Here is a 27,413-nt window from a genome sequence, read left to right on the forward strand (position 1 = left end):
TTTGTAAATATTTTAATAAAAAACAATTTCTTTTCTGATTTAGATTCCCGATTATGAATTATATTAACGAATTAATTATTTTATAGTTTTTACGTAAAATTATCTATAATAAATCTACTGGCCTCTTTTATCAGCATATTCATAAAATATACATTAATTCACAAATATCAATTGCTATTCTATTTTACAATTCAAAAAAATTGGATAAATCAATGCAAAATTATATTTACGTTTATAATTAAGTTTTTTTAAATTAGTCGATACTTCTTGTATTAAGAAGAACGCCTTGTAAATAATGCATTTTTTTCAATAATTTTTTTAAATAACTTTCTTCAAAACAGCAAAGATTTTACTATTTATATTTAGATTTATCCTTATTCGAAATAGTCAAGCTGTACTTGGAGCAGAAAGCACGACGAGAAACGGTATCGATTGAAATTGTGTGAAAAGATATTAATTAATTTGTTAAACGAGAAATTGTATAATGTGCAAAATATTTGAAATATGCAAAAACAGCCTGTAAATCACACTGATGATGTTGGACGAAGCAAAGAGTGTTCTTTCGAAGGCCTTCGGAGCGTGGCTCGGAGCAAAAGAAGGAGGAGGGTTTCGAGAAATCGGACGATTGCTTTATTAAGACGTCAGAAGGTACAGGATAGGCCGGGCCTGCGGTCGTTATTGCCTCGACCGGGTTCTCGCTTGGGACAATTGCTTCGAGAAGATCAAAAAGACCATCGAGAGAAACTGACAGCAAGAAGGAAAGGGAGAAAAAAGACCGAGAGAGGGAGAGGCAAACAGAGGCAGAAAACGAGAGGGACGGATAGAGAAGAAAAACCGTCATGCCGAACCTTCGTGCGCTGCTCTCAAAGTTAAAATACTGTTCAGAGTTTGTTCTTTCTAGACATTGCAATGTATTCCACCGCAATTACACATCCACACTAATCATGAATATAGGCATGTGTTTAGTAGGTCTCGATCTGATACTTGTTATGCTTGTTCAGTCGACAAGTTGTTCATACGTCATAAATAGACTACGGTCTATTATATCGATTTATCGATTTACCGGTATCGATCAACATAACCAACGAAACTGAACTTACACATTAAATATTGTAAAAAAGATATACTTCACTTTGAGTATTTTTTATATTTTTTAGGATAATGGAGTCTTTCCTAAACATTTTTTTAACGAATATCTCATACATCCTTACGTTAAGTTTGCGAGAAAGAAAGTAAAACGATGATTTTTTTAATTTCACGCCAAATATCAAATTTTGTAAATTTATTAGCTACTTGTGCCCCGAATGGCTCCCGTTTATTATATAGCAAATTAAAGTGCCTAGATTGTCGATTAGATTCAATGTTGTTACCAAAGTATTTACATAGGACGAAGTAACTAACATTCGCTTGTTCAGATAAATTTATATCATCCTGTTACGCGAGCTATCGTTCTCGTATCATCAGACGATCTATTTCCTCCATTCTAGCATAAATCGTCCGTGCCGTATCAGAATTTCCTGATCTACATCTCCCATCGTATGCCCTGAATTACAGGAAGTTGATTTCGATGGCTATCTTACTTTGATCAGACTGAAATTTCAATCCTCGTAATTCACGTCGGAGCACGTTGTTATGAATTTCTTCTGATTCGCCTGTATCGAGTGCCATAAAAAAGAGAACGAGCAAACAAATTGATGAACAGATTGAGAACCGAGTAGGATTTTTTACCTCGTTCGGCAAAACTTACGAGGGTATTGACAGAGAACATCGATCCTGAGTAAACGAAAACGGAATCGTTTAATTATGATATCCTAAGTAAACTGAGACACGCGCGCCTCTTGCTGACTCGTTAATCCAAGAACAAATATCATCTCGTTTAATCTCCTCGTCCACTTAACATTTTACACTTCAATTAAAAAGATAACGCATGAAACAGTCCCTCGTACAGAGAAACCTACAAAATATGTGCATGAATAACAATTTGTTTGTTCTTATCCAGTATTAAAATCACGCGAAGAAATAAGGGCAAGAAATACAGTTTTCATAATTTCATATATAATTTAATAACACGTAATAGGCAGAATGTCGTCGTATCGTGTTCCGCGATTTCGTTTCCTCCTGGGCTCCTTCTCTCTCTCTCTCTCTCTCTCTCTCTCTGCAGAATCGATTAACCGGTACAATTTGTACTCAAACGGCTAATCTCCTTCGCTGTCCACAGCTCTTCGTTTAAAGGAGTGAAATTGAGTTGAGAGTCACAGCAGCCCGGTGAACGCTCGTGGTAGGGAATAGAAGTAGTAAGGGGCCTGAAAGGAAGCCCGATGGAAGGTCGGCACTGGAAGAAGAAATGTAAGAAAGAACGGAACGCATCTAAATGCCGGACTGTTCAACGTCGTTCTGTGAAGGGTACCGGCGAGGACGGGGGTGAAGAGAGCAGTGTTGGAACCAGGCTGGTGTCTCAATCAGCCAAGCAGGTTGGGGCATCTTGGACCCCTGTGGGTGGAGGATAGAGCTAGCAATGGCTGTGAACTATCCTCGAAATGAAAACAAAACTCCTGAAATTATAAACTCTTATCAAATATCAAAATTATATTTGATAAATAGCATACAGTCATTATGAAGGTATAGTAAACTATCGGATATATAATAATATTTTTCCTTCTATTTCCAGAAAAATTATAACTTTTCATAATTTCGTAGAATTTCTTAGAATTTTCTAATTCTAGCTAGAAACCTGTTGACTTTTTGTTATTTTACTAAACAGTCTAGAAAATTTCATCTCTTATTTCAGCATGAATCGCATAGTTTACAAATTTCGTAAGATAAGAAATTCCTTGACATGAAATTTATTTATGACAGTGTTCAAACTTTTGGTTTTAATCAGGGCTTAAATCTATCGGTAATCCTTTCGGTCCCGGGCCAGTAACCAATGGTGGGGGGAAAAGAGCGACGCGCGCAGCTTCTCGGCGCAGCGGGGCAGGCCGTCACAACTCAATCTAGTGTCTCGGTGACCGTGCGTTTGTGAGTTTCTATTTTCTTCTCTTTCCGTATAGTGCGTTATAATTCTTGACACGGAATCGCAGTTTTCATTGGTGGATTAGATTGTATCTGGGATCCTATATTTTCATCTCTCTAGGCTACTAAAACAATGTGATTGTTTGTAAGGTTTGTACCTTAATATCTGTTTGTATCATCTTAGTAAACAATATTATTTCCTACGTATCGAATGTGTTTATAAAGACATTTCTCAGTAATTCTTTATGTAGATATATATTGATGCTTGTTTGTTTATTCAACCTCTAAAAGCGAATACACGATAGATTAATTAAACTTTCATTTTATGTATTTGATAAAATTCTTTGAAGTTTTTAGTATTTAATAAAGTTGTTGATGCTGGAAATACTAAAAAAGCATTTTTATTTCGATGACAGATATCAAATATAAACAAGATTAATGTTAAAATTGATTATCGCCAGTAAGATATGAAATTTAAATTGTAATGTTGATTGTTTCTGTACGTTGCATTTTATTACAGTTCGTAATAGACGACAATATTTTAATTATTTAAAAATACAAAACACAACTTAACTTAAAGTAAATCCATTAAATTGGTAAGAAAGTATCATTATAATTTGCATCTTTATAGAGATGTCAAGTAACTAAATTCATATCATATTCATATTTAATATTCACTTGGTATCATATTTTAAGAGTCGCGAATAATATAATATCGAGTAATACATAATTTAAATGCAAAATAAATAAAAGTATATCTATAAATTAATAAAGAAATATTTTTCAATAAACAACATAGCTAAGAATTTATAATGAAATAAAATTTTTCATTGAATATTCTGTATTAATATTTTACTACATAATATAACAATCGTCACTACGTATGCAATAATATATTTATTAGCCAAAACATTGAGAAAAATAAATTTGAGAAAATCACAACAATCTGCATTCTTAATATAATTAGTTATAGAAAACAAATAAAAGTATAATTATAGTTTACGATTGTCATGTTAATGTGATTTTATAATTTAACTTTTGTTCTCTACTAAACTAACCGCGCCGATTAAAACATCGATATAGATTGATAATTTTGCACAAGTATGTAACAATGTATACATTACGCTTCTGAATGCACTGAATGTGATTACTGATAAAAGAAAAGAAAAAGGAAGGTATGCGTCTTTATTAAGCTAATATAATATGATATAATATAATATAATAATTAATATACATAATGTGTTATACTAATACACTAATATACTAATACACGTAATTGTATTTATTAAACAAAAGATTGTATTTCTATTTACTTAGAATAAATTATATATCTAAAGTACGGCTTTCGTTATAGCAAACGTTGAACTTGATTTTAAAGAGTAGGAAATTTGTAAAAAGAACTCGGCAATATATAATTACCGACCAAATCTTATTTTTTTACTTTTTTTTTTTTTTTATAAAGACAATCAATTATCATTTAAATTAATGATTATCATTATCATTTAAATTAAATTATTAATTATCATTAAAATTGACGATGACTAAAATATTATATTTGCACCAAAGAAAACAAAGTGGAAGTATATATGAAAATATACATAATACAAAGGAAGAGATAAGTTGATATTGTCTATAAAGAGTCAAAGAAAATTCTTCGAAATACGCTACTGCAGATCTATCAAATCTCTCTAAAGAAAACAATTGATTATTTTGATCATTTTAATAATCCTAATAATGCCAGTCATTGATAAGTGTTGAACAGTATTCTATCTCGTATGAATAGTTGCGCCTCGTAACCTGTGTTTGTTTAAGCATTATTTCTTAGTGTGGAACAAATCTCTTCTGAATATCGTCACGATCACCATCGACTTAACGGCTTAATCGAATGAGATCACCAGAATCATAAGCATTGATTGAATATTCCCAAGAGCAACGATTAAATTACCATGTACCCTAATTGTAACTGTTTCAACATCTCTTTCCCTTGGTGCGTGTTTCATTCGAAACGAGATTTAAACTTGAGTGTAAAGTAAAGTTGATGATCACTGAAGGTCTATAGGGCTGGCCATCTGTCCCTCGTTGCCACGTCTGCAACGTCTTGGTGGTCCATTTTGGGGCTGGTGCGCAACAGCATCGGCACTAGCGCTGGCAATGAAGCGCTCACAGGTAGAATCTACCCCCTCTCTTTCTCTCACTATGTATGCGCGCTCCCGCACGTGCTCTCTTTCATCCCCTTCTCTTTGCTGTACTCTGCTTTTTTACTGGTAACAGTTGAGAATAGTAGAGAGAGAGAGAGAAAGAGAGAGAGAGTGAGGGAGGGAGGGAGGGAGGGTGGGAGGGAGGGAGGGAGGCAGAGTAGTAAAGTTGGAGAACATTCAACTGCGTTGTTCTGGTAGAACTTCTAACAGTGGTCCTTTCTGTCTTCTCTACTGATTGATTGGATACATTGAAAATTAAAACACATAGATTTGTGTACAGTGTGTCCCAGCGAGTGTGATGTAATCGGCGATAGAGTGATTCTACGTGAAAAAATATGAGACTTCGTTTTCGAGAAAATCTAATTTGAAATTTTGTCAAGTATACTTGGCTAATTACAGACTAGGTATGAGTAAACAATCGACAGGATGTTATTCTACCACCTTCACGATTGCTTGTACAAGACGAGAGTATTATTTTCCAACACAATCGCGATTAGTAACTTTACCAGAGTTCTAAAGTAAAAAGAACGTTTTTCTTTTTTTAAGTCACATTTTCTATTATTTGCTGGTACTAATTCAAGTAAATATAAAATGTGATTAGAAATTTTGAGAGATAAGAATACTAACTTTCATTTACATAAATGATAGATATTTTAATACATAACTACAGCGATACTTGCTGCAGAAAAGGCGAATAAAATAAAAATAATATCGATTTTCAAATATTTGATAAGCAATGAGAATAAAATTACCGAATCTCCCGAAAATTACCGCATAGAATTTTTAGATTTCTTGATTCTTTTAGATTATTAAGACGTCAAACGTCTTGATGTTTTCAAATTATAGATATAAGAAAAAAAACTTCCAATATTTAAAGGGTTGAAATTACGGATATCATTTCGTAGTGGCATTTATGATTCCTTAAGTTGAGTAGCAAAAGCTTTCCTATTAACTCGAATGACAAACAGAGATCCGACTTATTTTAAGAACACCATGGAATATCTCTTCCTGTTATGCATCCGTTACAAGAATCTGCAAATATATACTTGGCACCGAGCACAATGCTGAAAATGCAAGTTACGCACATCTAATGCTATAACTGCTACAAATCTATAATGACAATAAACACGTAGACAAGATAAAATTATTATTCACTTCGTTTCTTCGTTTCTTTAAAGCAATCTATAATATTAAATAAAATACGAACAGACTATTTTAGTTAATCTACAATTATAACACTAATTGATAACAAATTAATAAATATAAACAATAAGGTTTGAGTGGAACTTTTATAACACATACAAGTGTTCTTTGTGCATTTTATCACTGTTGTATCATAGGGGAAGATAGGGCAAGATGGAAAATTGTTGTTTACAAGAAACTGTGCATATGTATTACCGTGCACACAAAATGAAAACAAAGAGTAAATATCAGTATGAAAATTTCGACGTGAAAGATTACACGTGTCATAAATTACAACGCAATTTATTCCAATTTTTCTAATTTTGTCATAAGCATACATAAACCTTGCAGTAGCGTTTTGTGCAATTGTGCATATTTCTCGTTGATCTGAAAATGCCAAATTCGTATACTTTATAAGTTATTCTTTCACAAACGTAGAATTTTTGGTATAAAATAGTTTGTTATTTTATAAAGAGACACGTAAAGTATTAGCATGTTATGGAGCAAGATGGGATTGGATAAGTGAGTGAGTGAATTTTGTCAACAATGTCTGACCAAGAGACGTTATGCCATGGTCATCCCAGAGGTAACGGTCGACTAAAAACGGAAGAGAAGCAATCAACATGGAAAACAGAAATTTTAACTTCTTCGCCGTATAGGCAAGAACTACTTCATTCAGTCTAAGAAAGCATCTACAAAAAAAAAAAAAAAAAAAAAAAAGAAATGAAACGAAAGTTCGAGAATAGCTCCAAATGAACTAGAAGTATAAGAAAATAAAAGTTTTCTACCTTCAGTTATTCTAAAACATATTTAATAAATTATATTTCAACTATAATTAATAGAATATCATTAGATAACATACAATTGATAAAAAAAACAATGATTATAGATTTTTTAATTTTTATAATATCAGACTTTGTATGAATTTAACAGTGAATATATATCGGATGTAAAAGTACTTCAATAAATGTTATATGAAAAACTTATTCGATTTTCTTTACATTTCTTCTTAGCTACATATACCGTCTTACCCTCCTTCCCCTATCAACGATCGAATAAAAAATAAAAGAAAGTAATATGTATATGCTAAAACAGCATGTGAAGCATTCATTTGAAACGCCCGATAATCGTACATATACGCTATTAAGTTACTGAGACAACAGAACGGTACAAAGTGGCCGATGAAAATATTAGCCGCATATATACATACATAGATATCATAATGCGGAATTAAATTACATTAATTACGAACTTTCTGTAGCTACATTTTATTGTTATTTATAAATTCATATGGAAGTGTTACAGATCCTTTAAATCCTTGAAATTAAACCTGTATAAATTTACAACTGTTTTAGAAAGATGTCACGTTGGTTCGATCAATCGAGCATACTCCTGATGAGTGTGATGTTGTTTAATACAGTAATGTGGAATACAGCGAAAAGTTCGATAATGAAGTGTGAGGAAGCAAAATTAAAATGCGCCTTCAGAACAGGCTGTGGCGCAGCTCTGCAACATTATCTCACGGGTTGTGCACCCGTTCTCCAAGGGAATGATTGTTCCGAAACCTGCCAACATGCCCTTATTGCTCTTACAAGCACCGATGAGGGCAAAGAACTTATGACAGTACTTATTATATTATCTCTGCTTTTGATAAAAAATAAATATTGTTTATTCTGATTAATATCAATGTAAATATTCAACGATACAACACTAACAACGAATATTTTAAACTAATATTTTATTCTACGCAAATCTTTTATAAGCATAACAATTTGTAACACAAATTCAAAAACATATACAAATATTTATAAACAATATATATATATATATATGTATATGTATAATATGTTTATAAACGATATGTTAGGTTACTTTTTTCTTTCTTTGTTTTCTATTCTTTCTTTTTAATAATAAAGGTTAAGCCATTTCAAGATACCGAATTTAATTCAAATTAATAAATTTATTCCTTGTATTATTATTGTAAATTTCTTGATCTTCAAGTTGTATCATTACGTCTATTTAAATTTCATTTGTGTGCACTTTGTTTATATGGAGGATACAATTTTTTAATGAATATTTATATCTTGTTTTTGTTACTTAGTGTGAATGTGAGGATGAATTATGTTCGGAGTCGAAACAAAGAGTAGAAATATGTAGATCGTCTGTAACAATGGCAATGAATAGGACAAGGGTGTCCTGCAGAATAGCAACTTGGATTTGTAATGCAGACGCTCTTTGCCAAACTGCGCTTACATATTACAATAAATATTGCAAGAGTATGTTTCAAGGACGAAAGTGTACTAGACGGTAAATATGTTTTTTAATACGAAAATAAATAAAGTCTAAAGAATATGTGATACGAAGTTACAAAATAATTTATGTAATACACAAATGACTTCTTAAGGCAAATATTTTAGATGTAGAAATTCGATAAATATCTTAACAAGACAAGAAAAGGCTGCAAAATTGAATACATGTCAGTGTGATGGTTTTGAAGAATACGATTGCAAAGGAATTCATAGAAATATGAATCTTTTATGTTTTGGAAAAACACATCATGGTTACCGTGATGTTAATGTCGAGGATGATAGGGAAAGTGAATTTCTAACACCAAACATGAGTCTTAGAGGAAACGGTGTTCAAATATTAATGGACAGAGAATTATTTTTACTTTCTTTATTGATTTATCACATACTTAAAGCGAGACAAGGCAAGATTACTCGTTATATTATACTTTCTCACTTTGAAATATATACTACTGCACATAAAATAAATTTTGATTATTTTACAAATAACATAAGCATCTAAATTTATAGATTGTGATACTTTGAAAAATTGAGTTTAAATATTTCATTTTAATTTATCGAAAATTCTATTTTTTCAGACTGATGATTAGAAAGAATCCAGAAAGATCTCCAAAAAGCAACAGTATTCCATGAAACCAATGACCAAAGATCTTTATCAACATTCTTAATCAATATTTGAACAATTTGATACTGGTATTAGTGGATTACTTTTTCAATATGATAAATAATTTAACAGCATGACCAACGAATGCATAACTTACGAAATATTTTTCCATGGGTTTATTATCAAATTTGCACAAATGGAAAAAACGGAGAGGAAGAAGCCTTGTACAGTAAAAATATTGTATAGTGATTGTATTATAGTATCTATAATTGAATAATTCGTTGCAAGTATTTAGTTATAAATCAGTTTTATTTATGAAGATATAATTATGTAAATATCTACATACCGAAATACGCGAACATTGTTTTTCCCCCCCTCTCTCTCTCTCTCTCTCTCTTTTTTTTATCAGATTTATATTCTCGAAAATTCTTCTCTTGTAGAAAAATATTTCCTTAAAAGGACCTCCAACGCAAATATATTACATTTATTTTGGAAAAAATATGATTATTAACATTTATTCTACTAAGAAAATATGAAGATAATAAAACAATTCTGTCGTAAACTGTTTTCCGAAAAGAAGGACCGAAGTGAAATTAATGTAAAGAGAATAATGTTCTTTAAGAACAACAAATTTTCCGGATACGTACGGTATATTGTTATATTTATGCGTGTTTGAGCGTGTGTAAATGTTTTTATGCTATTTTTAGATATTTGTTTTTATATCTAATAATGATGATTTGTTAAAACATCGTTAATAAAAGCATAATTGAAGTTCGAAGTTTCTACAGTTTGTATTCTAATTACATGAAAAGTTACCGAGTAAATAAATAAGAAAACGAAGGTTATGCAAAATGATGTGCTACAAAAAATTTACTAAATATAAATTGTCTGCAATTTTATTATAATTTATGGAGTTCAAATATTTCAAAGACACTTTAATATTATCTAGTATTTATTTTATTGTATAATATATAATTGATATTATGACAAGGAGTAGATTTATATCTCATTAACTTTGAAATATTAATAAATGTATTTACAATCTTGTGTTCTTGAAACTTACTTTCATTGCTTATTTGTTCTTATAAAAAGTACAACGCTTTTATACAATTTTTTTTCTGTGTATATTGAAAGTTTTCAATTTCGCAATACGAGAACAAAATTTTCGTGTACCTGATATTAAATATAAGAAAGTGTAACATGAAGAAGCGTCTTTCATGATTTTATTGGATCATTTTATTAATTAAATGTATCGAAAAAATAAACAATCTAAGGAAATCCGTCATCATCCTCTTCTGCCATTTCCTTAGCAAGCTCTAAATCTTGTTGTTCTCTTTCTCTACGTTCTTCAGCCGATTCAAGATCTTTACCATAGGACTTTGGAGGATACCTCATAGCCTTAACACTTTGATTGTGTAAGTCTAAACAAAAAGTAATTCTTTGATGAAACGCGAGTAATGGTTCTTTAGTACAATAAATATCCGTAGTTTCTTTGCTACGCATGTATCCATTTTCTGGTTCTAAGGTAGCTTCGATTACACCATCTCTAATAGCTTTAGCAACAATAAATTCAGCATCGACACTAGAATCCAAACCAAGTTTCTTTGCAATATCTGTGGGAGAAATTCGGGAATAGGACAGTCCAATTGACCTAATTGCAGTTTTAATAACATTGTGCCTCAATCTCAGGATTAAAGTAAATGTATGATCGGCTCTAAATTGTGGGCCAAAGTTTTCTAAAACTTCCCCAAAACGTTGAAGATTTCCTAAACGCACAGCCTGAGTCAGTTGGAAATATGGAGCTAGTGCACGACGCATAGCAGCTTGTCTGAAAGTTTGACGTTCTGGAATATCTCCAAGTAAAAGTTCCACAGTTACAGCCAGTTTTTGCACTGTTTGACGAAAACCTACTGCAGTACTTTGTGGAGCTTTTCTAAGAGCCTGTAAGAAAGATAAAACATTAATTTTAAATTACACAATTTTTATTCGGAATTTTATTTCTTCTGATAACATTTTGATTTGAAATTTATATATTAAGAAGAATGTTGACTTACCTGTACTAAATACTTATGTGCAGCAGAATATTCTAATCTAGCAGCTTTGATGCGTCCCAAATAATATAAAAATCTAGCCCATTCGTTATTGCTGGCAGATTCTGGGAAAGTTGATTTCAGTACAAGTTTATCTGCCTGATCATACAAATTATAATGTAAATAGTTCCGTAATAAACAATTAATTAATACAGCCTGTCCTTCAAAGTCATTTCTAAGCGTTGCCGTTCTCAATCTCAAGTGCAATATTCCGCGAATTTTATCCAGTCTCCCAATTAATTCATATGCCCTTGAATAATAGAAATAACATTTGGCAGCAATCAGGTCAATTGTACGTCTATTTTGAGCAATAATTTTTTGCAACAATGCCTCAGAGCATTGAACGGATTCTTCGTGTTTTCCAGCATCAATTAAACGTACGAGAACTAGTAAATGAATGTAAGTATCAATTTCAGGTAGTGGAGTTATGGTGGAGATGCGAAGTTTCTGCGTTTCTTCAAATTCAGCAGAGTCTTCTAACCATGACAGTAATGCATCACGTTCGGCACATGGTTTAGGATAAAAACTTAGAATTACTCCACGCAGGACGTTCGAGTTTAATCTGCGACGTGTATTAGGTAGCGTACGCAAAGCTCTTAAAATAAAACGTGGTTCTTTGCTTTGTACAGCTTTTTCTATTTGACGAGCATGCTCGCGTATATCATATATTGTTTGAAGATCAGCATCTTTTTTATCACAAACATCTCCATCACCATTTTGACCCTCAAAGATTATTTCAACATCCATAGCTTCAGGATTTTTAGCCGTAGGTACACCCATTTTAGTTCCTCTATGGAAATTAGATTTCTGTTAAGCACAATATTCTAATCTTATTACGTACAATATCATTTAATTTTTACAAGCTTCTCAATGTAGACGTACGCGCGCGCGCGTGTGTGTGTGTGTGTGTGCGTGCGTGCGTGTGTACATATACCTATAATATCCAACTCATTGTATCACATTTTCTAATAAAATAATTTTGTAAATTATCCAATATTTATAAAAAGTATTATATAAAACTAACAATATGAAGCTAGATTTAAACTTTGTAATAAAAAATTTAATAACCAAATTCAAACTTCTTTGTTGTCAAATTAATACGGTATTCTCTTTAAATAAATCTTTCACATTTTATGATTTTGTTATTTGATATGAGGCTTGTAACGTGTAAAAGAAACAATTACTGAAAAGTAAGAGTAACATTTTACATTCACCTTTGCTTTAAACTTTTGTAGAAAAACTGATGATTCCTAATACAAGTGCAATTCTACGTTTTCATCGCACCAATTCACAGTTGTACTTAAACTCAATCCAACCATCAGCGAAAAATTTAACGAAGTTCCAGCTAGGGTTTTTCGCCTCCGCATGAATTATTCATTTTTTCGCAACTTATCATAATACCAAAATTATTAAAATTATTGTTAATATTTAAGCAATTTCTTATGTATAAAACTTTGTATTTGCTATAAAGTATACATAATATAAAATTATCTGATATTAAATGTATATAATCTATAAATATATATCGTAAATTTTTTTCATTATCAGTGTTTAATATTTTAAACATTTTATATGGAAAAATTATTTACTTTTTTTATTATAATAAATTGTTGATAAGTAGCGTAATTCATTGGTTTGTATAATTCAATCACTGTTGGCCATCTAACTAAATAATTAGGTCAATGGATAAGAGAGCGATTAGTACACGATCATATTCGTGGATTAAGTAGGCATGAGATAACCTTGGTAGCAAATAATACAATATTTTTAATTATGATGATGTAAATAATTGTGTTAAAATAAAATCAAGGATTTCACTTATTAGCTTTCATGTCACATGTCAACATGAATTTAAGCAAAAGCGAAAAATTGTTGGCCGCTAAGAAAAAGGTATAATGTTTTGAAGTATTGACAGCTACATAAGTATCTTTTTTAATATTCGATTTACGTACAAAAAATTTATACTTATATTTATAGGACTTCGTAAGTTCTAGCAACATTTTAATTATTCATTCTCTTATATTTCTGTATCTTTGAATATTTAGGTTATATTAGCTGTCAGACGCTTATTGAATTTTAATTTCACATAATATTTACGCTTTAAAACGTAAATAAATAATTTGGAAAACCTTATGATTTCATAAGTTAGATTAGTATAAAAAAATGTTATCGTTACTTATGTTTCATAAAACTTCCTTTTTTTGGTAGCTCAGGGAATTTCAATTAAGAAAAATGCAAAATAATCCAGATGATTCTGTGAAACAAAAACGTCACTCTGTCAATTCATTACCTTTGCAGGTGAAAGAAATTTATATATTATAATAATTATTACATCTTTTTATTTAAATCCATGTGCATATGCAATCACATTTCTCCTTGTAATCTTTATTATATCTTAATTGTCGTAAAATGCGAAAAGTTTTTTAATTAATTCGTTAAATTTTGCAGTATCAAAACGCAGAAACTGATACATCACATTTAGAAGGTGTAACTAATGCATCGACAATAGGAAATGTGGAAAATGATATAGTTCAAGAATTTCAAAAAGATGAAGTACTATCCACAAATTCAGTGGTAACTTCAGAAAATACCATAAATCATGATAAAGTACATTATTCTACAGAAGAAACTATCAACACAGAAAGTGTACAAGAAATTAATACATCAGAAGCAGCGAGTAAAGTGGATTTTTATGATCTTCCAAAAGTACAAAAAGAACATCTCTTGGAGATGGCTTCTGCAGTTGCAGATGTTTTAACAAATGAGTCAGAACATATAGAAACATCTCTTGATACTGATTTAATGTATCATAATAAATTTTTAAGTCCTTATATGGAAGAGCAGAAAAAAGTTGTTAATGAATTGCATATTGAGCTTAGTAATGCTGTAAGTGTATATATGTATGTAAATTTTATAAAAAGTATCTAGATCTAAACGTTGAAAAAAGAAATAGTTCAGAAATAAAATTGTTTTAATAATTTGATTAGCGTAGCAGGATTTCAGAGTTAGAAGCCAAATTAGAAGGAAAAGAAACAGAATTTCAGGTAGAATTGGCACAAGAAATAGATCCTTTAAAAGAGCAACTTCAGGTTCATACCAAGACTACCGGCATTCTAATAGCAGAAAAAGCAGAACTTACTGCTGCTCTTAGTCAAGCTCAACAAAGCATTAGACAAAGTTCAGGTTTGTTATTTTAATTAATGAGACATTCTAGGCAGGCGTGTGCACGTACGTACGTGATTATAAATTTTTAATAAATTAAAAATTAATATATTTTTTAGAGGAATCTGAAGAAATGACAAGAAAATTAAAAAATTCACAAATTCGCATAGCTGAATTAGAGAAAGAAATATCTACTGTAAAAAATAATAATGAAGAATTGAGGAAAAACATTCATCAATTACAAAGTGAATATGATTCTCTTAATAACAGATTTTTTGAATTGAAGAAAGAAAAAGAGGATTTGAGTTTAGAAGCATCAGAATTAAAGCAAAAATTGAATTTGAAGAAAACAGAATTAATTGCTGTTCAACAAGAACTTCAAGAAAAAACAGCGTTGCTTTCATTGAGCGAACTTAGAATACAACAGGTAATACATGTGCATTATCGTTGGTTAACTGTATGTGAAACATTTTTCATATACTTCTTTGCCTTTGTAGATGAAAGTTGCTACAACAACAGAAGAGGAGAAACATGCAGTAATTCTTTTGGAGCAAGAATTAGCACAAACTAAAGAAGCTCTGAAAATTGTTAGTGTTGAAAAGGATGAAGCCAATAAACAGTACCAGAATTATGTTAAACAATTAGATACCCAACAGGCAAAATTATTAGAAGAGGTATTTTTATATTCTCTGTAATGAAATTCGAAGGTGCAACGAAATATCATAAATTTTCTAAAAATTAAATGTCATTTTATAGATAAAAACACAAAGAGGTGGTATAGAAGATTTACAACGTAGAGAACAAAGTTGTATACAAAGGATTTCAGAGCTTGAGCAACAATTACAACAAGAAAGAGAAAAAGCAGGGAATTTATCATCTTTACAAGATCGTAAAGATGAAACGGATAATCTGCTGAAAAATATAGATGAACTTACATTGGAACAAGAAAGGCTTCACATTTTATTATCTGAGAAGGTAGCATTTTTGTACTAATTTTTACTATAGAAAGTAAATAAAAGTTATTTAAAATTACATCGATTTATTGATTAATTAAAATTTTCTTCCATATATTTAGGATTCACAAATTGAAATGTTGACAAAAAATCTAAATGATTTACGAGATGCAAATAATCAAGGAACAGAAGTAACAAAACTAGTCAGTGCTCTCGAAAGTGAACAGTTAGGGGCATCGAGAGCAGTTCAGCAAAATCGACAGTTAAAAGAGCAACTGACTGATATGGAAAATGCGTTTGTTTCTTTGGTAAGCGTAACATTAAATATTGATAAAACATTATTAATGATACGGTAAATGAGAGTAAATAAACTATATAAATTTTTAATACAATTTTAAGAGTAATGCTAAATTGGATTTAACTGAACAACTTCAAGCGGAGCGTTCTATAGGAAGAAAGTTAAACGTTCAGTTAAATAACGTAGAAAGTGAGTTGGGACAACTGAAAGAAAAATTAAGGGAAAAAGAAGCTATTCTTGAAGAGGTTGAAAAAGAAAGACTTCAAAATGCTCAAATAGCAGATCAAATACAGCATTATCAAGCTCAATCGCATCATGTAGATACCTTTCAACGAGAACTTCAACATGCTATAGTAATTATCTGTTTAATTATATTAAAAGATTTCGTTCATTGATGTTAAACATTTTTCTTGCTCTATTTCTGTTTCAGATCACTATAGAAAGATTAGAAAAGGAAAAACAAACACTTATGGAGAAATTGAAAGAAAAAAATGTAGCCAGTTCCATCTCCGAAGTTGATTCACATTCTGTGAATGCTAATAATAATGTATCAAAATCGGGAGAAAAAGTACATGTAGAAAGCTCAAACGAAAATGATGTTATTATATCTGAACCTGTAAAAAAGCTTGAACAAAGATTTAAAGAAACAATGGAACGAGTCGCAGAGCTTACAGAAGAGAAACAGAAGCTTGAACATCTCGTTTTACAGCTTCAAAGTGAAACAGAGACAATAGGTACAAATAGATGGTTTTTAAATAATTATTTACACTCTAACTTTATCTTTATATTCATAGAATTATCTCCCTTCTTTATTTTTAGGAGAATATATAACATTATATCAAAAACAAAGAGCTGTTCTACAAAACAGAGCAATAGAAAGAGAACAGGTATTTCGACAATTACTTGAACAGAGAAATCAGCAACAAGAGCAATTACATAAATTGAAGGTTTTGGTTAGTGATTTTCTTAGCAAGGAATACATACGTTCCAATGGAACAGAATGTCAAGTTGAAACAGGTACTTATAATATAATATTCTATTTCAATTATCTTACCTGAAATTTATTTACATAATAAAAGTGATATTGTATTGATCAAAAGAGATTAACATGTACTCCAACTTATATTATATATATATATATAACCATTATTAATTAGTCGAAATTTAACGAAACAAATTATTTTTCAGCAATGGGTTCTAGTGATTCTGTATCTATAAAAAGAAAAGAGGAAGTAATAGATCCACAAATAGAAAATAAAAGTGTTTCGGAACTCCTAGATGTTCTGACAGAGATAAAAGATTGTAAAGATTCCTGTATGTTTGAACCGAATTTTCATCCATGTCCTTGGTGTTCCGGAAAGTTACTTACAGTATAAAGCATATGTTATGTATATATCTTATATATTTTTTAGTATAGAACATTAATATAAAATTTTTAATCGACGACGATTTGTAGAACAATTGTATATAAGGTAAAATCCATAAAAATTGCAATTTGTAAGTGATTGATATGAAAAAAGGAATGTTTTCCCCAAAAGCAATTGCTCTTTTCTATAAGGTATGAAAAAAAAAAAGAAAAAAATCATTTAAGCCTAAAATATTATTTAAGGAATTGTTGAAGATATATAAAGTATTTTTTAAGTAATTATCTTTTTCCGTACGTTGCTTTATTGCTTTCTTCTTAATGGAAAATATATATTTCTCTACAAAAAGTAAAAATTAGTTCTATTTTAAATATATTAAATAAAGAAATATATGGAATTTTATATTCAAAAATACTTTATTTAACATGTTTATAAAAATCAAATTTTTATCATTGTTAATTTCTATTATATCTATATCCTATATATTATAAGAATTCTATTATTTCAATGTAAGTAAATTTAAAGTAAAAAGTAATATTTACCCTTTTATCATATTTTCGATTGACCATTTAAAAAAATAATAAAAGACATCTATTATAATTCAACTTATACTTTCAATTTTTTTAGAAATTTTGAGTCTCCGTCAGCGATACTTGTTCTTTCTGTACAATCTTCAATAATAAAAGCAGCTTTTCCTCTACGTCTTCTTTCTAAAGAAAAGGACAAATAACTTAATAATTATATTATATTATTTCCATTTTCATGAAAATTTGCACTTTTACATGCAATAGTACATCACCTGCTCTTAACAGAAGTCTTTTACACTGATGTAATATCGAAGCTTTTGCTTGAACTTCATTCAAACCCAATAAACGTGCCAAATTTATAAGATCATAAGGATTTCTTATTGTCTTGATATCACTGACACCACTGGATAATATTACATTCTAAATAAACAAGATAGTTAATTAGAAATTTGTTTGTTATTTAAACATGGATTTTAAAGAAAAAATCCTTTGTACGTTTGCCAATAAATCTTTCGATATTTAATAACATTATTATCTATAGGCTAAGCATTAATATAAATTAATATTTATATTAGTGCTGTTTTGTAATATACGACTATGTAGTGTTAAAAAACGGTTATTTTCATTTATACATAAATATTTCTATACCTTACTCTTTCCGTATGTATGAAAGAGATGAGAATAATGGATAGTATTTTTTCTGGATTCAACATTTAATAGATCTACATACTGTATTTCAAAATGTATTCCTCTTTCAATTGCTTGATCATACAGCTTTTTATTAAGTTTAAACGATGTAGCATTCGACCTTAATGTAATTATATCTGCATTTAATTGAGTACATGCAAATTGTAAAGCACTTTGTGTTTTTGGAGCAAAAGCATATAGATCGAATTTTTTTAAACTGGAACAATGATTCACTATATGCGTTTTTGCAAAATCAGAACAAAAGAAAGTAATTCGACTAAAAATTCTTAATCTTCCGTCAAATTCTTTTCTTATACTTCCAATGTCGATTGTTTCAAGAACGATACCCTGTGATGTTTCACTATCACCACCCTTTTTTTTCCTCTTTTTCTCTGTTCCAAGTACACTTTCATCCACATTAGTATTTATTGCTACTGTTTTGAATCCATATTCACATAATTTTGATAAAATAGGATATAGACTTTGTGTTTGATACCCTGGTACATTCACACATAAATCGTAAAATCCTGTACTTTCTCTGATATCCATTTTTATGAAATATTAGATTTACACCGTAAATGCTCTTTATTTTTAATTAAATATGTTGTAAATTTATTTATAATGTTTGGTTGAAGCTATGATTTAGAAATTAACGTCTTCTAATTTTTTTCGTCAATACTTCTTTGACAGTGCTTCGACTAATCCTAACCTAGAATTTTTATGTATGTAGACACAAAATACATTTATATATGTATTATACTACTAAGCGATATCTTTTGGTTAATAAAATCATATTATGAAAATCATAATATTTTTGTCAAAAATGTTGACTATGAAAGGAAATGCTATTTAATATTTTTTGAAGAACTTCATTTATTCACATCAATTTATTATTCACTAAATTACCATATTTATTACAGATTGTAATTATGAATTGTCTTCATTAACACGTTGTCTATGTCACGTAAATTTAAGGGTTAGTTTATGAAATAAAATAGCTAAGTCGTAACACAACTATTGTCTTTATTTTCTAGCACAGCACAGGTTTACACTGATTGGAGAGATGTTCACTGTTCGATGGTTTTGTCTATTTTCTCCCTAGGTGTTCTCGTCTCATTACGGAGGAAAGCTCGGTGTGGGTGTGCGGACACCCATTAACAACGCGGATTCGCTGTTTGCACCACTTCCGTTAGGAAAAGTGAGGGTAACGATCCACGATGCCAATTGGTTGGTTATAGGTCATGTTAATAAATGAAGATAGGAGGAGAAAGCCTCCTATCAACGCGGCTAGTAGGTAATATCGTTTATGGGGAAAACCAGCTTTTTCGTTAGTCAAGTATTGGGTTTTTCCCATTAGGTAACTACCTGCTTTCCCCGTAATTAGTAAGGACGTATAACAACCTAAGGGCTGTTTCAAGGACCATCCATAAACAGATAACAGAAATAATAAACTTAAAAAGTTTAAGTTTATGGTGGATCCCTGGGGTAATTGAGGGTGCGCGGTGACCTCTGATAAAATTAACGTTACAACTGCCACGACACCCGTATTCGGGTGTCAGCAAAGTTTCTGTCGTTCGTCGTAGGCATTTGAAAAGATATTCCATAATAATAAATTGTTAATTAATAATTAATTGTAATAATAGTTGAATTGTTATAAAATAAAAATACGAAAATGGTTTATTAAAAAAATGATTTAGAATGTAAAACTTTAAAGCATTCTATACATAGCTGAGGTTGGTCGGGACAATTCGGGCAATAAGTTGTTGTTTTCTTCAAATTCTTTTGTGCCTTTGTTCCGTCCATTCGACGTCCTTTATTTGCATAACATAGTTTGCATGCGTGTCTAATGCTTCTTCCGGAATCATTTTTTCGAACGGCGATATTATGCTGACTCCGTCGAAGACAAGGATTTTTTATATTTTCAGACAACTCTAATAATTTTGCAACTAATAATTGTCTAAATATTCTGATATTTATATTTTTTCTTGTTGCAATTTTGTAAACCGTCAAAGCGTTTACAACAGAAATTCCCAGAAAGGATGAGTGCCAAGTTTTCTGTACCATTTGATTCCTTGTCTAATTGTGGTGGCATCAGAAACCATTTGGTCGGAATAATCTATACCACACTTTCCTTCATTATATTCAACAACAGCTAGTGGTTTTAATGCTGCGAGCGAATGAAACGAAAGATCATTCTTGAGACCACCACTTGAGCGATTCGCATTACTAAAATATCGATGGGAACACCTAGCAGAGAAACGCTTGGTACTGCTGTACGCGTGGCCTGACGGAGACCGTTCTTTGAAAACACGCGTGGCAGTCAACGTGTTAACAAAGCCATATATGTAGTAATATTATATCTTATAGCTGTTTTTAAATTTATTAAATTTAAATAATTTTAAAAACATTTAGAAATGTTTAAATAAATCAGAACCGTACAAATATAAATATTTAATACAATATTGTATTAGAACTTAAAATATGGTAAATATGGAACATATTTTAATGATTTTAAGAATACTAGATACATCAATATTAAAGATATTTCTGTAGAAATAAAGATTAAATTAAGTGGTTGTTAAAGAAATATATAAATTATAATTAATCACTGTCTTTAGATTCAGCCTCACTAGAAGGCGGAGTACTTTCAATAGGTTCTTCATCACTACCCTCGGATTCTTCTTTCCTTTTCTTCTTCAACTTCTTGTCGTCATCCTCCTACAATAAAATCATATGCAATAGAATATATCTTAAAAAATGTTTTTAATAGAACACAACTAATATAATGAAATTACCGCACTCCGTTTATCTCCGCTTTTCTTTTCTTTACCTCTGTCACTGTCTTCATCCGAAGCCTTCTTTTCTGATTTCTATAGAAATATTTAATTAAAATAATATTTCTACTGTCATAATATAATACTAATAAAATACCTAATAAATCATACTCTTAATTCTTAACATACCTTATTATCTTCATCGCTACTGCTTTCATCATCACTAATATATTCTTTACTTTTGAAACTGGTTCCGGTCATAAGCTTACTGGGAGATTCTTTTTTACTCTCTTTCCTCTTCTTCTCTCCCTTTTCTTTCTTTTCTGATATCTTTTCCTTATCGCCACCTCCTCCGCCACTAGCTTCATATTCTTTCATTGATGCAGTGTACTCTTTCTTTGCCTTTGCTGCTTTTTGTTCCCATTCCTATTATAATTAGTATATATTAAATAATTATGGAATTACATGTAAGAAATTAAAGCAATTTTGGTCTTACAGATTTATCTTTTAGTTCCCTCCACATTTCACCTCCTTTCTTTGCAATTTCTGTAACAGCAATTCCAGGATTTTCTGCTTTAATTCTTTCTCGAGCACTGTTTAACCATATCATAAATGCAGTTGGCGGTCTCTTAGGTTTATTTGCATCTTTTTCTTTCTTCTGTTTTCTAGGTTTTCTTGGCTTCTCTGACTAAATAAGGCAATACATACATTGATAAACCATTCTTAGTAAATTATCTAATCTGGGTACGATTGCAAATTCATTCTTATAAATATTAAAAACACTGTAAAAAAAATATAAGTAAAATGTTTACCACGGTTTTAGCTGACTTTGGTTTCTTTTCTCTTTTTTCTTTCTTCTCTTTCTTTTGACTTTTTCCTGAAGCATCTGATTCATTTTCACTTTCTGAACTATTTGGATTACTGTCATATTCTTCTGCCACATCACTCTCGTCCTAAAAGAATATATATATATACAAGGTATATAAATTTGTATGTTTGCCAAAAATTTTAATAAAATCACACCTGATTCGGATTAAAATCTTCATCGGTAGACTCTTCCTCAGAATCCTGATTTTCCTCTGCATCTCTTTCCTGTGCTTCTGCTTTAACTCTTGCCAAATACGCATCTGGCTCATCTTCTTGATCGCTATCTCCAAAGTCATTGTCATAATTCAATTTGTCCTATTGCAAAAACAAAGAATTTCTTAATATAATTAATTAAAGAATTACAATTACGATAATAATTCATACTTACGCTCTTGCCTCTATTTTTAACCCGTAATTTTTTGGAAGTAATAAAGTCAAAAAGTTTTCCATACTCCTCCTTTTCTATACTACTGAATGTATGAACAACACCGCTAGTCAATTCAATTTCAAAATCAAATGATCTTGTAGAACCACCACCACGGGCGAAATTTACTGACGCAATTTCTTCAAAACGTATATGGATTGGTGGTTTATGAACGTAAATAAAACCTCTTTCTAAAGGATATAAATAACCTGCAGCTGCTTTAAATGAACAACTGATTGCAAGTGTTCCAGAATGACTGAAAATTAAAAACATATAATATATTAAAGTATTTCGGCTACGCAGTTTACAAAAAACTTACCTAATGAAATTTCCAGGTCCAGTAAGTTTTCTATTAATAATAACTTTCATTACTTTTCCTAAAACTTCATAAGTTGGTCCAGACAATTCTTTTGGTAATTTATCTTCATATTTTTCTTTTAATTCTTTTCTGCAATAATATAATATAATATAATATAATATAATATAATATAATATAATATAATATAATATAATATAATATAATATAATATAATATAAATATATGAATAGTAAACATATTCATATTTTTACCATAGTGCTTGAGTCAAATACAGATACATACTCAGAAAAAGGTAATTCAATTGAAGTTTCTTCTTCTTGATTGAATAATAATACTAAATAATGATAACGGGTTTGACCCTGTTTAATTGGTGGATCTAAACTGACCTAAGCGAAAGATATTAACAATAATAATAAAACAAATAATTAACAAGAAAAAATAAAAATAATTTTCGAAATGCTTACCACAAAATACATTTGCCTATTGTCCTTATGTGGTAAAAGAAATAGCCTTAAAACAGTTGACATTGGAATCTTGTAATCAAAAGTTTTACCATGTAATTGGAAAAATGATTGGAATATCTTTATATCATAACGACCACTGGAAGAGGGAGTTATATTAATATATGAATCTTTTAAATTATATTTCTTAAACATATATACATACCGTGGTGTAAGACATTGAATCTCTCGAAATATTGCAATAGCATCTCCACTGACACTGATGACAGATGCTTTTTCCATAACTTGCTGATGAAATGCTTCTACTGGATCTTGATCTGCGCTGTCACTAATAGGGATATGAAATCTCATTTCCATTAAACTCACAGGAGCATCATCATTCTGGAAAATGTACAAAATTTTAATATTAAGAAACGTTATTAATGTTAAACACGTTACATTATCGATAATTTACCTGATGAAATTCCAATGTGACTTCATTCTTACCAGTGTTACATTGAGACACATCGTACAATGGAATTTCAAAAGCAGTATGATGACCAACATCAAAACTTAATACAGAACCATTAAACCTAGCTGTACCCCAATTCCAACCTTTTAGGCTAAGTTCCTTTTCTAGCATATCTTTTTTATAGTTTTGTAGGAAGAATTTTGCAATTTTTTCTTGATCCTAAAAATAAATATTGTTTTATTACAAAACGTAAAATTAAAAAAAGATTTATTCTTAACTAAAAATTGTTACTTACACCTTCCTTGAATCCACGAAACCTATGTAGAGTTCCATTTTTGAGAAATATTCGAAGACCCCAGGTACCAATGAATTTTTGATAATTTACCATTTCCATATCCGATGCTGAAATTTGTTCTACTTTGCCTGTCTTTTGATTTTTAAAAATCAAATGTTGGTCTGTAAGCTTCAATCGCCCAGGAGTCTGTACATAAGAAAGTCATATATGAGTGCAATTATACAGAAATTTTTATTTATCTCATTACCATCGTAACATAAATAGTACCATCGAAAGTAACTGATGAATTATTACTAACATTTTTATTAATAATTTCAATATTTATAAGATGGAATACAATTTGTTTGCAATTATATTATAAAATATAATAAAAACGTGGATTTCATCTAGGCATGTTACTTATTAATCTAACTTTAAACATTAACAAAGAAATGATATAACGCGACTACAAAATGAAAGTAAAAAAGAGAATGAAAAGTATTGTTACTCGTTACAGACTTTAAGTAATATATTACTTACCATAGCTCCTTTAACTTCTGCAATCACATCAGTATATTCTAAAAAATCCATTTTTGAAAACACCTAAAATTAATATACAAATTATTATTTGTTTATTATGATTCCTCTTCGTATCTACAAGTTAAACGCATAATCAAAAAAATCAAACGCTTTTTATAAATTACTTTACAATTCAAAACGAGAAACTGACGCAAGGTCGATGTGGAAAACAAATTTCTCATGTACGGCGTACAACGCGCCAAGTTCTTGCTCTCAGAATATTTTCCGAAAACATAATTGGTTAACACAGATTAAGACTATAAGTACAATTTATAGTAAAATTTGTATACTATGTATAAAAGAATATTTATTTTTGCTGTCTATTTAGCTTTAAATATAACGCTAACATTTATATATAATCTTAAATTTTAGATACATAATAGTAAAAAATTTTAAAAATTTATTAAAACTAAAATTATTACCCTAGAATTTGCAAAAAGTTGATTGGTTAAATTAACCATAGAGCGTAAGTACGTATAGATGAGTAAACATGTTCAAAACTTTCCGTATTATTAGTTGAAACGTCCATTCTATGCGCATATAGATATGGCAAAAGTGCAATTCATACCATCGTATCTTCTTATTATTTGTAATATATTTTAATAAAACAGAAGAAATATTTTATGTAAAAGGATTCATTAGTAAAAAGCTTAAGTTTAAATATTATATTATTTAATTATTTTAATAATTTTATACTTTATAAATAAGAAAATTAGTTTGGAATAACAAATTTAGTAACAAATTAGTAACAAATTTTATAATTTACACGGGACTAGATTATTATTTATACAACATTTTTATATTTTTGTACTATGTAAGTACACAATAGCAAATAATTTTGTAAAAACACTGAAAAGATGTTGTAAAAACAATGTGTTATAAGTTGTATAAAATATACTAGTTAAGATTATATGTATGTTTGTATATATCTTTTAATTCAAAATTTCACATTAGTTTCTTTGAATATCAATCTTTTCCAGATAATAATGGCACAAACAGAATTTCCACCATTAAAAAATGATTTAATTTTAAAAGCTGCAAAAGGAGAACCCACAGAACGTGTTCCAATATGGATAATGCGTCAAGCAGGGAGATATCTTCCAGAGTTTCAAGAAATCAGATCAAAACATGACTTTTTCTCTGTTTGTCAAACACCAGCTTTAGCTTCTGAAGTTACTTTACAGCCTATAAAACGGTTTGACTTGGATGCTAGCATTATCTTTTCTGACATATTAGTTCTACCACAAGCAATGGGTTTAACTGTTGAAATGGTTCCTGGAACGGTTTGTTTTTTTTTTGTTTTATATATTAAAGTTTCTTATAATCTTACACAAAAAGAAATCTTTAAAAAGCAAATATAAATATAATTATAATTTGTGATAAAAAAAAAAACAGGGACCAATTTTACCCAAACCTTTGAAGGATCCAACAGATTTAGTTAGATTAGTTCATCCAAATGTAGAAAAGGATTTAAAATATGTAGGAGACGCCATAACTTTAACAAGACATAAATTAGAGGGAAAAGTACCATTGATTGGCTTTACTGGTGCACCAGTGAGTAAATCGATTCCTACATATTATAGAGCAAGTACTTTCAGTATTTATATTTGTAAATTATTAGTGGACATTAATGAGCTACATGATCCAAGGTGGAGGTAGTTCAACAATGACAAAGGCACGACAATGGTTATATAAGTATTCAGAAGACTCTCACAAACTCTTACAACTTATTACGAATGTCATCATTGATTACCTTGTAATGCAAGTAAAAGCTGGAGCACAGGTATAGACTTGTCCTTTTTTTGTTGAAAAAATATTACAATGTTATAAAAAAATATAATAAAATAAAAAAAATAAAATAAAATGATTTCAATGTTAATTAATGAAGTGTAATGTAACTTTTCTATTATAGTTATTGCAGGTATTTGAAAGTCACAGTGATTTCCTTAATGACGAATTATTTGAAAAGTATTCGTTTAAATATTTGAAAGAAATTAGCGACAAAGTGAGACAGCGATTGAAGGAAGAAAATATTCCTGAAGTGCCAATGGTAAGTAAAATAAATGTTATGGTATATTTATGGTGACTTATTTTAATTTAAGTTCCTAAAGAATGGCAAATTTTAGATTGCTTTTCCTAAAGGTGCAACTATGAATTCCTTAGAAGTGTTGGCAAAGTCTAAAACTTATGAAGTATTGGGTTTAGATTGGAATGTTAATCCTATAGAAGCAAGAAAAAGATTTGGTTCTGAAATTACTTTGCAAGGAAATTTAGATCCATGTGCATTATATGCCTCTGAGGTGTATATAATTTTATACAGAAAATTATATTTGGAATACTTAATACACAGCCACTTTTTTTTTTTTTTGATCCTTATTTATATTTCTACTAATCAAGGTATCTCTTTTTCTATAGCAAGAAATAGCCGATCGTGCTCGAGACATGGCAATAAAATTCGGCAAAACTCGATATATAGCGAATTTGGGACATGGTATTCTACCAGATATACCAATAACGTCAGTTGCAGCTTTTATCAAAGGGATTCATTCAGTGTAATTTGTTTGTTGCAGTGCAAACTTTATAATAAATTTTATTCTATTTTTACCAAATTTCGCACAAATTCAATTGATGTCAGGGATATTAATATAATACATTACATTTAAATATCTTTTTATTAGTGTATCTAGAGGATCAACCTTGTGTTTTTAAGTGATACTACATACTTTCCAATTTAATAATCAGTACAACATATTATTTCAAAGTGTATATTCTAGCTTAAATATATAAATTTATCGCGTTTATAAAAAAAATCTATCAGTCCCTTTAAGCTTTGAAAATTTAATACTCCTAAAAAACCTTCATTTTAAATTTCAAATCATCC

At 29.9% G+C, this 27,413-nt stretch overlaps 6 protein-coding genes across 14 annotated transcripts; 3 read left to right on the forward strand and 3 right to left on the reverse strand.

The window, feature by feature from the left end:
- The first annotated feature begins 2,323 nt into the window (after positions 1-2,323).
- LOC117156260 (growth arrest-specific protein 1) lies at positions 2,324-10,080 on the forward strand. 3 transcript variants are annotated; one of them, XM_033333128.2, is made up of 6 exons: positions 2,324-2,619; positions 2,882-3,162; positions 7,752-8,015; positions 8,494-8,699; positions 8,810-9,102; positions 9,277-10,080. In XM_033333128.2, exons 3-6 carry the CDS (start codon positions 7,752-7,754, stop codon positions 9,279-9,281), a joined length of 768 nt encoding a protein of 255 aa, XP_033189019.1. In that variant the 5' UTR covers positions 2,324-2,619; positions 2,882-3,162; the 3' UTR covers positions 9,282-10,080. The 3 variants fall into 3 exon arrangements, with proteins under 3 accessions (XP_033189019.1, XP_033189017.1, XP_033189018.1); XM_033333126.2 differs by having other exon boundaries at positions 2,326-2,619; positions 7,748-8,015; XM_033333127.2 differs by lacking the exons at positions 2,324-2,619; positions 2,882-3,162 and adding an exon at positions 5,375-5,614 and having other exon boundaries at positions 7,748-8,015.
- Positions 10,081-10,236: 156 nt separating this feature from the next.
- Positions 10,237-12,735, reverse strand: Rpn3 (regulatory particle non-ATPase 3). 2 transcript variants are annotated; one of them, XM_033333129.2, is made up of 3 exons: positions 12,607-12,735; positions 11,357-12,182; positions 10,237-11,243 (listed from the first exon to the last, which is right to left on the reverse strand). In XM_033333129.2, exons 2-3 carry the CDS (start codon positions 12,170-12,172, stop codon positions 10,572-10,574), a joined length of 1,488 nt encoding a protein of 495 aa, XP_033189020.1. In that variant the 5' UTR covers positions 12,173-12,182; positions 12,607-12,735; the 3' UTR covers positions 10,237-10,571. The 2 variants fall into 2 exon arrangements, with proteins under 2 accessions (XP_033189020.1, XP_076480643.1); XM_076624528.1 differs by having other exon boundaries at positions 11,357-12,199; positions 12,607-12,719.
- Positions 12,736-13,075: 340 nt separating this feature from the next.
- LOC117156263 (golgin subfamily A member 2) lies at positions 13,076-17,774 on the forward strand. Of its 2 annotated transcripts, none has more exons than XM_076624526.1 (12): positions 13,076-13,282; positions 13,601-13,690; positions 13,841-14,292; positions 14,385-14,575; positions 14,674-14,981; positions 15,052-15,228; positions 15,311-15,529; positions 15,630-15,815; positions 15,907-16,158; positions 16,236-16,539; positions 16,625-16,822; positions 16,994-17,774. In XM_076624526.1, exons 1-12 carry the CDS (start codon positions 13,223-13,225, stop codon positions 17,179-17,181), a joined length of 2,625 nt encoding a protein of 874 aa, XP_076480641.1. In that variant the 5' UTR covers positions 13,076-13,222; the 3' UTR covers positions 17,182-17,774. The 2 variants fall into 2 exon arrangements, with proteins under 2 accessions (XP_076480641.1, XP_033189022.1); XM_033333131.2 differs by having other exon boundaries at positions 13,841-14,278; positions 14,380-14,575.
- Positions 17,198-19,586, reverse strand: Rpp30 (ribonuclease P protein subunit Rpp30). Of its 2 annotated transcripts, XR_013060115.1 has the most exons (4): positions 18,345-19,586; positions 17,969-18,116; positions 17,712-17,879; positions 17,198-17,508 (listed from the first exon to the last, which is right to left on the reverse strand). XR_013060115.1 is itself a non-coding variant. In XM_033333132.2 (3 exons), the coding sequence occupies exons 1-3, from the start codon at positions 18,930-18,932 to the stop codon at positions 17,776-17,778; spliced, it is 840 nt and encodes a 279-aa protein (XP_033189023.1). In that variant the 5' UTR covers positions 18,933-19,586; the 3' UTR covers positions 17,567-17,775. The 2 variants fall into 2 exon arrangements, 1 of the variants encoding a protein (XP_033189023.1); XM_033333132.2 differs by lacking the exon at positions 17,198-17,508 and having other exon boundaries at positions 17,567-17,879.
- A 1,241-nt stretch (positions 19,587-20,827) lies between these two features.
- On the reverse strand, positions 20,828-24,798 carry Ssrp (structure specific recognition protein). 4 transcript variants are annotated; one of them, XM_033333137.2, is made up of 15 exons: positions 24,663-24,798; positions 24,494-24,556; positions 23,975-24,160; positions 23,683-23,898; positions 23,434-23,609; positions 23,232-23,367; positions 23,050-23,153; positions 22,768-22,896; positions 22,413-22,704; positions 22,181-22,339; positions 21,970-22,110; positions 21,654-21,845; positions 21,347-21,583; positions 21,179-21,253; positions 20,828-21,101 (listed from the first exon to the last, which is right to left on the reverse strand). In XM_033333137.2, exons 2-15 carry the CDS (start codon positions 24,542-24,544, stop codon positions 20,985-20,987), a joined length of 2,211 nt encoding a protein of 736 aa, XP_033189028.1. In that variant the 5' UTR covers positions 24,545-24,556; positions 24,663-24,798; the 3' UTR covers positions 20,828-20,984. The 4 variants fall into 4 exon arrangements, with proteins under 4 accessions (XP_033189028.1, XP_033189027.1, XP_033189026.1 ...); XM_033333136.2 differs by having other exon boundaries at positions 21,973-22,110; positions 24,658-24,763; XM_033333135.2 differs by having other exon boundaries at positions 24,658-24,762.
- A 388-nt stretch (positions 24,799-25,186) lies between these two features.
- Urod (uroporphyrinogen decarboxylase) lies at positions 25,187-27,141 on the forward strand. The gene is made up of 7 exons (XM_076624039.1): positions 25,187-25,346; positions 25,513-25,815; positions 25,928-26,086; positions 26,154-26,315; positions 26,445-26,582; positions 26,659-26,832; positions 26,948-27,141. The coding sequence occupies exons 2-7, from the start codon at positions 25,519-25,521 to the stop codon at positions 27,086-27,088; spliced, it is 1,071 nt and encodes a 356-aa protein (XP_076480154.1). The 5' UTR covers positions 25,187-25,346; positions 25,513-25,518; the 3' UTR covers positions 27,089-27,141.
- Positions 27,142-27,413: the final 272 nt, after the last annotated feature.

This window comes from Bombus vancouverensis, chromosome 14, assembly GCF_051014615.1.
Source record: "Bombus vancouverensis nearcticus chromosome 14, iyBomVanc1_principal, whole genome shotgun sequence".
NCBI classification, from domain to species: domain Eukaryota; kingdom Metazoa; phylum Arthropoda; class Insecta; order Hymenoptera; family Apidae; genus Bombus; species Bombus vancouverensis.

What these genes read in the sequence shown, in the direction of transcription:
- Rpn3 (XM_033333129.2), bottom strand. Translation starts at nt 12,172, where the DNA reads ATGGGTGTACCTACGGCTAAAAATCCTGAAGCTATGGATGTTGAAATA. An exon ending in CACATAAGTATTTAGTACAG is followed by an intron (nt 11,244 to 11,356) that starts GTAAGTCAACAT and finishes TCTTTCTTACAG; the next exon opens with GCTCTTAGAAAAGCTCCACA.
- Ssrp (XM_033333135.2), bottom strand. Translation starts at nt 24,714, where the DNA reads ATGAGAAATTTGTTTTCCACATCGACCTTGCGTCAGTTTCTCGTTTTG. An exon ending in ATTCAATGTCTTACACCACG is followed by an intron (nt 23,368 to 23,433) that starts GTATGTATATAT and finishes TCCCTCTTCCAG; the next exon opens with TGGTCGTTATGATATAAAGA. An exon ending in GTAGCGATGAAGATAATAAG is followed by an intron (nt 21,254 to 21,346) that starts GTATGTTAAGAA and finishes ATATTTCTATAG; the next exon opens with AAATCAGAAAAGAAGGCTTC.
- Urod (XM_076624039.1), top strand. Translation starts at nt 25,519, where the DNA reads ATGGCACAAACAGAATTTCCACCATTAAAAAATGATTTAATTTTAAAA. An exon ending in TTGGCTTTACTGGTGCACCA is followed by an intron (nt 26,087 to 26,153) that starts GTGAGTAAATCG and finishes GTAAATTATTAG; the next exon opens with TGGACATTAATGAGCTACAT. An exon ending in ATATTCCTGAAGTGCCAATG is followed by an intron (nt 26,583 to 26,658) that starts GTAAGTAAAATA and finishes GGCAAATTTTAG; the next exon opens with ATTGCTTTTCCTAAAGGTGC.
- LOC117156263 (XM_076624526.1), top strand. Translation starts at nt 13,223, where the DNA reads ATGTCACATGTCAACATGAATTTAAGCAAAAGCGAAAAATTGTTGGCC. An exon ending in AAGCATTAGACAAAGTTCAG is followed by an intron (nt 14,576 to 14,673) that starts GTTTGTTATTTT and finishes TATATTTTTTAG; the next exon opens with AGGAATCTGAAGAAATGACA. An exon ending in AAAATGCGTTTGTTTCTTTG is followed by an intron (nt 15,816 to 15,906) that starts GTAAGCGTAACA and finishes TACAATTTTAAG; the next exon opens with AGTAATGCTAAATTGGATTT.
- LOC117156260 (XM_033333128.2), top strand. Translation starts at nt 7,752, where the DNA reads ATGTCACGTTGGTTCGATCAATCGAGCATACTCCTGATGAGTGTGATG. An exon ending in AGGGCAAAGAACTTATGACA is followed by an intron (nt 8,016 to 8,493) that starts GTACTTATTATA and finishes TTTGTTACTTAG; the next exon opens with TGTGAATGTGAGGATGAATT. An exon ending in GGACGAAAGTGTACTAGACG is followed by an intron (nt 8,700 to 8,809) that starts GTAAATATGTTT and finishes CAAATATTTTAG; the next exon opens with ATGTAGAAATTCGATAAATA.
- Rpp30 (XM_033333132.2), bottom strand. Translation starts at nt 18,932, where the DNA reads ATGGATATCAGAGAAAGTACAGGATTTTACGATTTATGTGTGAATGTA. An exon ending in ATACATACGGAAAGAGTAAG is followed by an intron (nt 18,117 to 18,344) that starts GTATAGAAATAT and finishes TTGTTTATTTAG; the next exon opens with AATGTAATATTATCCAGTGG. An exon ending in AAGACTTCTGTTAAGAGCAG is followed by an intron (nt 17,880 to 17,968) that starts GTGATGTACTAT and finishes CCTTTTCTTTAG; the next exon opens with AAAGAAGACGTAGAGGAAAA.